Raw genomic sequence first — 10,577 nt, forward strand, 5'->3', positions numbered from 1 at the left:
TATGCACCTGCCTACTTTTGTTTAAGTAATTATTGCACACTTTCTGTAAATCCTATAAACTTCATTTCACTTCTTAAATATCACTGTGTTTGTTTGCTATATGATATATTTAATTGAAATTGCTGTTCCGAACAACCAATGATACATAAAGGAAAATCTTGAAAATGATCAGGGGTGCCCAAACTTTTTTATACCACTGTATATAGTCATTGCATTTTGACAGATTTGTGTATATTTAACAACTGACCTTTGTGGAGCATGCGTAAACTCTAAATCTTGGTTAGCAATCATCTCCAGGTCAGGTGCAGACATGCTGCGCAAGAAAACTGGCTGCTTCACCAATGGATTCACAGTCTTTGACTGCGACACAGACTTGGAAGCTGATGAACAAAAAAAAAAAAAAACGCTCAAACACCGGCTCCTTACCTTAGTGATGACCATGACCACTTTAAAGGACTAATAGACATATACTATAACAACACAAAAATGTATGTACAGTAGGCATATACCCTGTCCTGAAGTTCCAGCAGATGTACTACTCAGGCTTCTGCAGTGTGGAGCAATGGTAACGTGGAGCAGCAGCTCAGTTCGGTTCATCAAACTTTTCACCAGAGCTTTAGTTTTGGCAAGCACCATGCTGCTTCTGACATGAGCGCTGTTCACTTCCTGGAAGAACTTCTCCCTGTTAGTGTAGATGCATAATGTTACATCACTGATGTTCTAAAAACTAACTCTGTGTACATCAGAAATTGTCTCAAGTTTATTTGAAGGTGGTTGAATTACTTTAATACAATACCTTAGTGCAAGAACAACGTTTTCTAAGTCACTAAAATCAAGTGGGATCTCCTTTAGAGAACAGAGAAGTTCCAGCTCTTTGACTTTGTTCTGTAAAGAAATCAAAAACAAGTTGATTAATCAGAGGGTTCTAAAATACGATTTAAGTTAGCATGTGAAATGTTTTATCACATTTGATAGAATGTCAAAATTAGTTCATGTGAAGGTATATTCAATAGAATTCTACTTTTGTAGAATATATCATAACACATTAATATCGAATCATATTGTCATACAGGGTTATAATTAAGAATGGCTCCAAATAACTTTTTCATATACCGCTACTGTAACTTGGAGTATACAAACCAGCCACTAGGGTAGACGAATCAGTGTTTTATAGTGCCGGTCCCAAGCCCGGATAAATGGTGAGGGTTGCGTCAGGAAGGGCATCCGGCGTAAAACCTTTAGCCAAATCAAATATGCAAATCACTAAAACAATTTCCATACCGGATCGGTCGAGGCCCGGGTTAACAACAACCACCAACAGTGCTGTTGACCTACAGGGCACTGATGGAAATTGGACTACTGTTGGTCAAAGACAGAGAAGAAGAGGAGGGCATTTGGTTAGGAGAAAAAGAGAAAAGATGAAGAATAGAAGTGTTGGTCTGAAGTTTGGAACGCTGAATGTAGGTACAATGACAGGGAAAAGTAGAAAAATAGCTGATGTGATGGAGAGAAGAAGAGTAGACATTTTGTGTGTGCAGGAGACCAGGTGGAAGGGCAGTAAGGCTAGAAACATTGGAGGAGGCTACAAACTGTTTTATCATGGTTCAGATGGGAAGAGAAATGGAGTAGGGGTGATCCTAAAGGAAGAATATGTAAGAAATGTGGTAGAGGTGAAAAGAGAGTCAGACAGGTTGATGTGTGTGAAGGTAGAAGTAGAAGGAGAGATGATTAATGTTGTTAGTGGTTATGCCCCACAGGTGGGCTGTGAGTTGGAAGAAAAGGAGAAGTTCTGGAAGGAGCTAGATTGGATGGTAGAGAGTATCCCCAGGAGAGAGAGAGTGGTGATTGGAGCAGACCTAAATGGTCATGTAGGGGAAGGGAACAGAGGAGATGAGGAAGTGATAGGCAGGTTTGGTGTTAGGGAGAGAAACGTAGAAGGACAGGCAGTGGTAGATTTTGCAAAGAGAATGGAAATGGCTGTGGTAAACACATATTTCCAAAAGAAAGAGGAACATAGGGTGACTTACAAGAGTGGAGGCAGGTCCACACAGATAGATTATATTCTATGTAGAAGATGTAATCTGAGGGAGATTAGAGACTGTAAGGTGGTGGCAGGTGAGAGTGTAGCCAAACAACATCGGATGGTAGTGTGTAAAATGACGATGGAGGTGACAAAAAGGAAGAGAGTGAAGACAGAGCAGAAGATCAAGTGGTGGAAACTAAGGAAAGAGACATGTTGTGAAGACTTCAGGAAGGAAGTAAGGGCAGTTCTGGGTAGTGTTGAGATATTCCCAGATGATTGGGAGACTACAGCTGCAGTGATGAGGGAGACAGGTAGGAAGGTGCTAGGTATGTCCTCTGGGCAGAGAAAGGAGGACAAAGAGACCTGGTGGTGGAATGAGGAGATCCAGGAGAGTGTGCAGAGAAAGAGATTAGCGAAGAAGAGATGGGACAGTGACAGAACAGAAGAGAACAGACTGGAGTACAAAGAGAGGACAAGGGAGGTGAAGAGGGAAGTGGCCAAGGCCAAACAAAAGGCATATGAGGAGTTGTATGAGAGTTTGGAAACAAAGGAAGGAGAAAAGGAGTTGTATAGATTGGCGAGACAGAGAAATCAAGCTGGGAAGGATGTGCAGCAGGTGAGGTTGATTAAGGACAGAGAGGGGAATGTGATCACAAGTGAGGAAAGTGTGCTGAGAAGATGGAAGGAATACTTTGAGGAGTTGTTAAATGAGGAAAATGAAAGGGAAAGTAGAAACGAGGAGCCAGAGACTAGTAGGAAGAAGGTAGATCAGGTTAGAAAGGATGAAGTTAGAAAAGCCCTGAAGAGGATGAAGAGTGGAAAGTCAGTTGGTCCTGATGACATACCAGTGGAAGTATGGAAGTGTTTAGGAGAAGTGGCAGTAAATTTCCTGACTGGTTTGTTTAACAGAATTTTAGAGACTGGCAAGATGCCTGATGAGTGGAGAAAAAGTGTTCTGGTGCCAATTCATAAGAAGGGTGATGCACAGAGTTGTAACAACTACAGAGGGATAAAGTTGATGAGCCATACAATGAAGATTTGGGAACGAGTAGTTGAAGCTAGGTTGAGGCAGGAAGTGGAGATTTGTGAACAACAGTATGGTTTCATGCCTAGGAAGAGTACCACAGATGCAATATTTGCCTTGAGGATGTTGATGGAGAAGTACAGGGAAGGTCAGAAGGAGCTGCATTGTGTATTTGTAGATCTAGAAAAGGCATATGACAAAGTGCCAAGGGAGGAATTGTGGTTTTGTATGAGGAAGTCAGGAGTGGCAGAGAAGTATGTTAGTTTGGTGCAGGACATGTATGAGAATAGTACAACAGTAGTGAGGTGCGCTGTTGGGAGGACAGAAGACTTCAAAGTGGAGGTGGGACTACATCAAGGATCGGCCCTGAGCCCCTTCTTGTTTGCTGTGGTGATGGACAGATTGACAGATGAGGTCAGACAGGAGTCCCCATGGACTATGATGTTTGCAGATGACATTGTGATCTGTAGTGAGAGTAGGCAGCAGCTAGAAGAGAACCTAGAGAGGTGGAGGTTTGCACTAGAAAGAAGAGGAATGAAGGTCAGTCGCAGCAAGACAGAGTACATGTGTGTAAACGAAAGGCAGAACAGTGAAATAGTGAGGCTACAAGGAGCAGAGGTGGTGAAGGTGCAGGAGTTTAGGTACTTAGGATCAACTGTTCAGAGCAGCGGAGACTGTGGAAGAGAGGTGAAGAATAGAGTACAGGCAGGATGGAACAGCTGGAGAAAAGTGTCAGGAGTGATCGGTGGCAGAAGAGTGTCAGCTAAGGTGAAGGGAAAGGTTTACAGGACAGTGGTGAGACCAGCCATGATGTATGGTTTAGAGACAGTAGCAATAGGCAGAAGACAGGAGGAGGAGCTGGAGGTGGCAGAGTTAAAGATGCTAAGATTCTCTTTAGGAGTGACAAGAATGGACAGGGTCAGGAATGAGGTCATTAGAGGGACAACACAGACAGGAAGGTTTGGAGAAAAAGCTAGAGAAGCCAGATTGAGATGGTTTGGACATGTGCAGAGGAGGGACAGTGGATACATTGGTAGAAGAATGTTAGAGATGGAGCTACCAGGTAGGAGAAAGAGAGGAAGGCCAAAGAGGAGATATATGGATGCAGTGAGGGAGGACATGCAGGTAGTTGGAGTCAGAGTAGAAGATACAGAGAACAGGGAGAGATGGAAATCAATGATTTGCTGTGGCAACCCCTGAAAAAGGGACAAAGCCGAAAGAAAAAGAAGAACTAGTGTGTTCAGCTGTTTTTGTGTTCGACTGAATCTTTTCATTTCCACCTTTAGTTTTAAAGCAACACTAATCAGTGCAAATAACTCATGAACAAATACTACTTTGAGACTGACCAAAGCTCTTCAGGCAGCTGTGTTATGACTACAGATTAAATGCTTCTTGTAGAACTTCAGACAGTCTCGGGTGTCATCGACCAGGTTATTTATCCATTGAATTTAACCTACATTTTCAAACGGAACAATATGTTTTTAGAGAAAACTGAAGAATAATAGCCTTAAAAATACTCACTTTTTATATTTAAAATATAAGCAACCTCTGTGTCATAACGAACAAAGTGATGCCGTTGTTATTTTATTTCTTTTTTTTTATGCTAGTCTGACTGTTTTTCTGCAGCCTACATGCTGTGCACATTTTTTGTCTAACATAATGTGGAACTAGTCAAAGTGAAGGCTGTTAGTTTTTAGTAATTTTAATTTAAAAGATTTACCATCGGAAGACAGAGCAGAAGATCAAGTGGTGGAAACTAAGGAAAGAGACATGTTGTGAAGACTTCAGGAAGGAAGTAAGGGCAGTTCTGGGTAGTGTTGAGATATTCCCAGATGATTGGGAGACTACAGCTGCAGTGATGAGGGAGACAGGTAGGAAGGTGCTAGGTATGTCCTCTGGGCAGAGAAAGGAGGACAAAGAGACCTGGTGGTGGAATGAGGAGATCCAGGAGAGTGTGCAGAGAAAGAGATTAGCGAAGAAGAGATGGGACAGTGACAGAACAGAAGAGAACAGACTGGAGTACAAAGAGAGGACAAGGGAGGTGAAGAGGGAAGTGGCCAAGGCCAAACAAAAGGCATATGAGGAGTTGTATGAGAGTTTGGAAACAAAGGAAGGAGAAAAGGAGTTGTATAGATTGGCGAGACAGAGAAATCAAGCTGGGAAGGATGTGCAGCAGGTGAGGTTGATTAAGGACAGAGAGGGGAATGTGATCACAAGTGAGGAAAGTGTGCTGAGAAGATGGAAGGAATACTTTGAGGAGTTGTTAAATGAGGAAAATGAAAGGGAAAGTAGAAACGAGGAGCCAGAGACTAGTAGGAAGAAGGTAGATCAGGTTAGAAAGGATGAAGTTAGAAAAGCCCTGAAGAGGATGAAGAGTGGAAAGTCAGTTGGTCCTGATGACATACCAGTGGAAGTATGGAAGTGTTTAGGAGAAGTGGCAGTAAATTTCCTGACTGGTTTGTTTAACAGAATTTTAGAGACTGGCAAGATGCCTGATGAGTGGAGAAAAAGTGTTCTGGTGCCAATTCATAAGAAGGGTGATGCACAGAGTTGTAACAACTACAGAGGGATAAAGTTGATGAGCCATACAATGAAGATTTAGGAAAGAGTAGTTGAAGCTAGGTTGAGGCAGGAAGTGGAGATTTGTGAACAACAGTATGGTTTCATGCCTAGGAAGAGTACCACAGATGCAATATTTGCCTTGAGGATGTTGATGGAGAAGTACAGGGAAGGTCAGAAGGAGCTGCATTGTGTATTTGTAGATCTAGAAAAGGCATATGACAAAGTGCCAAGGGAGGAATTGTGGTTTTGTATGAGGAAGTCAGGAGTGGCAGAGAAGTATGTTAGTTTGGTGCAGGACATGTATGAGAATAGTACAACAGTAGTGAGGTGCGCTGTTGGGAGGACAGAAGACTTCAAAGTGGAGGTGGGACTACATCAAGGATCGGCCCTGAGCCCCTTCTTGTTTGCTGTGGTGATGGACAGATTGACAGATGAGGTCAGACAGGAGTCCCCATGGACTATGATGTTTGCAGATGACATTGTGATCTGTAGTGAGAGTAGGCAGCAGCTAGAAGAGAACCTAGAGAGGTGGAGGTTTGCACTAGAAAGAAGAGGAATGAAGGTCAGTCGCAGCAAGACAGAGTACATGTGTGTAAACGAAAGGCAGAACAGTGAAATAGTGAGGCTACAAGGAGCAGAGGTGGTGAAGGTGCAGGAGTTTAGGTACTTAGGATCAACTGTTCAGAGCAGCGGAGACTGTGGAAGAGAGGTGAAGAATAGAGTACAGGCAGGATGGAACAGCTGGAGCAAAGTGTCAGGAGTGATCTGTGACAGAAGAGTGTCAGCTAAGGTGAAGGGAAAGGTTTACAGGACGGTGGTGAGACCAGCCATGATGTATGGTTTAGAGACAGTAGCAATAGGCAGAAGACAGGAGGCGGAGCTGGAGGTGGCAGAGTTAAAGATGCTAAGATTCTCTTTAGGAGTGACAAGAAGAACAGGATCAGGAATGAGGTCATTAGAGGGACAACACAGACAGGAAGGTTTGGAGAAAAAGCTAGAGAAGCCAGATTGAGATGGTTTGGACATGTGCAGAGGAGGGACAGTGGATACATTGGTAGAAGAATGTTAGAGATGGAGCTACCAGTTAGGAGAAAGAGAGGAAGGCCAAAGAGGAGATATATGGATACAGTGTGGGAGGACATGCAGATAGTTGGAGTCAGAGTAGAAGATACAGAGAACAGGGAGAGATGGAAATCAATGATTTGTTGTGGCAACCCCTGAAAAAGGGACAAAGCCGAAGGAAAAAGAAGAAGAAGAAGCAACTTGGAGTATACCAATCAATCCAATACCTTCTTTTCTCCCTGTTTCTGAGGCAATAAAGGCATATTTAAAGTTAAGTTGAGCATTTGGGCTTTGATATCAGATCAAAGAGGCTACACAGGGGCCCTGCAATCGAGTTTGGTTCCTAGCAGCGACCTAACTTGGACATACAAGAACATACTGCAGTGTTTCCCATTAAATTACAGAGAATGTGGTGGCCTGCAACCTCCAGCAAAATACATTTTGATTTATATGTGTGTGTAATGGTGAAAAATACCTCAAAAAAATGGTAGTCATGAAAGAAAGGAGAGTTGTTCTCTAGTTTTCCCTGCTGGGCCTCCTCCACCTCATTCTGCCACTTTTGTTCCAGTTCTGCTACACTCTAAAAGAAAAATTAACACAAAAAAAATACTGATACATTCCTCACTCGCTGCTTCTGGTCAGTATAGTGACATCATTTATAGTTTTTTAACTTTGCTACACTTCTTTGCATGTGAGGGAAGAAAAGGGAAAAATCCATCTGTCCATCCATTTTCATCCGTTACCGGGTCGCAGGGGCAGCAGTTGCCACCCAAATCACACTGCACCGTACCAACACCCCGAACGAAAAGGGAAAAATATCACTGCAAATTCCACAAGGGGGAGACCAGATGCAAAAGATGCAAAAACAAAGATCTTTGGAAGAATAAGGCTGCTATTTTTTTCTTAATTCATAACTCACTCCTAATTTCGCATAGTTGAAATAATTACTCTCAGGTCCTATTCATTAGAAAATAATGTTGACTGGTGAAAAATGTGAACTTGGTTGGCAGTTTGTCTTCACCTGCAGCTGACGCTCCATGGCATTGATCTTTTTGAAGGTCTCAGCCATAATCTTACAGACCAGGTCGTACTCCTCAGTGTAATCCTCACGGTACTGGTAGTTGACAAGGGACTGAAGAGCATCTACCAGGTTTAAATGTTTGATCACACAAGACACAATCACTTCCTCCATCACATCTGGTCTGATCACCTCCCTGACAGAGAAAAAGCAGTACAATATTTAAATTGTTAGACACTGCACTTAACACAAGCAAATCACAATCATTAATTTAATTACATAGTCTACTGATATGATCATCTTACTTGATACTGGGGCGAAACTGTGGTCGTGCCCGCCCAGACACCTCTCTTAGCCTACCCATAATTCCCGGGAGTAGACGGATATGAGGTAAGTCAAAGTAGCTCCCTGGCATTAGGCCTGGGGGTGGGATGAGCACATCTGAGGGGTAGATAAACTCTCCATCCTCCTCAATGGTGAGGGGCAGAGGTGAGGAGCTGGGAGTGAGGGCAGGAGAGATGGCACCGTTGGCTTCCACCTGCCACTGGCACCTAATGATAAGATGAAGCATTGGTCTGAAACAGATCTTGTCCCGGTGTACTGTCCATTCTAACACAAACATCAATTTAGAAAAACTGATGTTTGTATAAAAATTCAAAGTACAAAGGTCAGGTCAAAAGGCTCTAGGGACAATTCCTAGAATGCAACAAGCAAGCAAACCAAGAAAGTGCTGAGGGCCCTGAGCTGATCATGAGCCCCTGGATTGAATTAAATACCAGTAATGACAACTGTGTGAATGTTTTTTTTTCCTTCAAATTCAGATCAGTCAATGCAGGAAAGTGCATCAACGCTTTAACCTGAATCACCCTCCCACTATATAATGGTAGTAACTAGCCAGCCAGGATACACCTGGAAAAGGTGCCTGGAAATGGCCCGAGCACTGACATTATTATGAACAGTGAACACCCATTTGTGCTTTGTCACCTTTGCAATAGCTTGGAGCAGAGCAGATCATGACATGCCTCTTCCTCTCTGGTCACCTCTGGTCCGTTGTACAGAATACGCAGCATTGAACAGGCCAACACGGACAGACCCAAAGCCAGGTCTGCCAGGAAGGGGAGGCCTCCAGAGACGTCCTCAGATGACTCCTTAACAAGCAATAACATGCCCTCTTCATGAAATAGTGCTCTCTATGTTTTTGAACACTCAGTGTGATTAAGCAATGCTGTTGTTCAAATCCAACCTCTTTTATTTACCTGAGCTCTGACAGTGCAGGCAAACCCCCACATGGCTTTATCAGGAGTGTTGTGTTCACGTCCGCTCCTCATCTCAAAAGAAAAGGTCACAGTGTCTCCTTCAACCTAAAGCAGGAGACAGACATAAATACGGTTTAAAAGACTGCGTAAGCTCTTTGTCGTAATTGCACATTATTGGACCAAACATAGAACAGTACCTTGACCAAGTCTTTGGGCCATCCAGTTCCTAAGACACTGCGGCTGCCATATCCCAGAGTGTTTCCACCATACTCTGTTACTTTACGACTGTTAGTATTGGGACCAGCATAGATGACCAACTAAAAGCACAGAATATGTTTGCATTTAAAACTCACATAATCCACTAACAAATTTTAACAAATATGTGAAACTAGAAATAAAATGAAATAGCCAAAGAGGCAGCTTTAGTATCATAATATTTTGGCTGTTTTATTGCAAGTAATTACCTTGTCGTAGTCGTACTGAGACGAGCAGTGTGAGTCGAATCGAAGGTAGAGGCACCGAGCTCCTGGTATGTGCACTGTCTCCTTAAATTTGTAATTGTCTCTGACAGGGTGCACTGTCTCCACAGTTTTCCCAGCAGCCCATGGGGCCGGAATCTTCAGTCCTGTGAGAAAACCTGATTCCTCACGCTCATCAAGGATCCTAAGGACCAGGACCAGATGTATGAAAAAAGTGAAAACAACAAAGCAGACAAACAACTGAAAAGGTTTTACAAAGTATAAAAACAATTTTAGATCTGTATTCAGGTGTGAATTAAATAAACTTCTCCTTTCGTCATAACTTATATAATCAGAAAATTTGCTTCTCAAATACTGTGGGAACTTTACTGTGGGAACATAAGCTTCTTGGTAAAGGTAATATTATTACCACCAAACACTTACTTTTCATCAGCTGTACACGTCTTCATTCCCTGCCCTACAGCACCACTTGTAAGAGGAGGGTTTTCAGAGAAAATTGGAGACTGAGTCTTCAGTAAGAGAGCAGTCTAGGAGAAAAAATAGGATATATATATATATGTGTGTATATATACATATATACATACATACATATACATACATATACATACATATACATACATACATACATATACATACAATGGTATGAAAAAGTTTGGGCACCCCTGATCATTTTCAAGATTTTCCTTTATGTATTCCTTTATGTATGATTGGTTGTTCGCAACAGCAATTTTAATTAAATATATCATATAGCAAACAAACACAGTGATATTTAAGAAGTGAAATGAAGTTTATAGGATTTACAGAAAGTGGGCAATAATTACTTAAACAAAAATAGGCAGGTGCATACATTTGGGCACCCTTGTTGTTTTATTGATTTGAATACCTTTAGCACTAATTATTGGAAGGCAAAAATTGTTTGGGAAGCTCATTGACCCTTGACCTACATACACAGGTGAAGCCAATCATGAGAAAGGGTATTTAAGGTGGCCAGTTGCAAATTGTTCTCCACGTTGCATCTTCTCTGAAGACTGGCAACACGGGAGCCTCAAAACAACTGTCAAATGACCTAAAAACAAAGATTGTTTAACATCATGGTTTAGGGGAAGGATACAAAAAGCTAGCTCAGAGATTTCAGCTGTCAGTTTCCACTGTG

General features: G+C 42.3%; 1 protein-coding gene across 1 annotated transcript in view; it reads right to left on the reverse strand.

Annotated features, from left to right (window-relative positions):
• The window catches only part of LOC103396985 (probable E3 ubiquitin-protein ligase HECTD4), a 65,436-nt gene that overhangs the window by 32,432 nt on the left and 22,427 nt on the right, over positions 1-10,577 (reverse strand). Inside the window, 11 exon segments of the mRNA XM_025052920.1 lie at positions 248-380; positions 510-682; positions 797-885; positions 7,147-7,251; positions 7,693-7,885; positions 7,995-8,240; positions 8,674-8,837; positions 8,946-9,050; positions 9,143-9,262; positions 9,410-9,608; positions 9,848-9,951. Of these exon segments, the coding sequence (XP_024908688.1) occupies positions 248-380; positions 510-682; positions 797-885; positions 7,147-7,251; positions 7,693-7,885; positions 7,995-8,240; positions 8,674-8,837; positions 8,946-9,050; positions 9,143-9,262; positions 9,410-9,608; positions 9,848-9,951 (1,631 nt within the window).

The sequence above is a fragment of the Cynoglossus semilaevis genome, chromosome W, assembly GCF_000523025.1.
Source record: "Cynoglossus semilaevis isolate Cse_v1.0 chromosome W, Cse_v1.0, whole genome shotgun sequence".
Lineage (NCBI taxonomy): Eukaryota > Metazoa > Chordata > Actinopteri > Pleuronectiformes > Cynoglossidae > Cynoglossus > Cynoglossus semilaevis.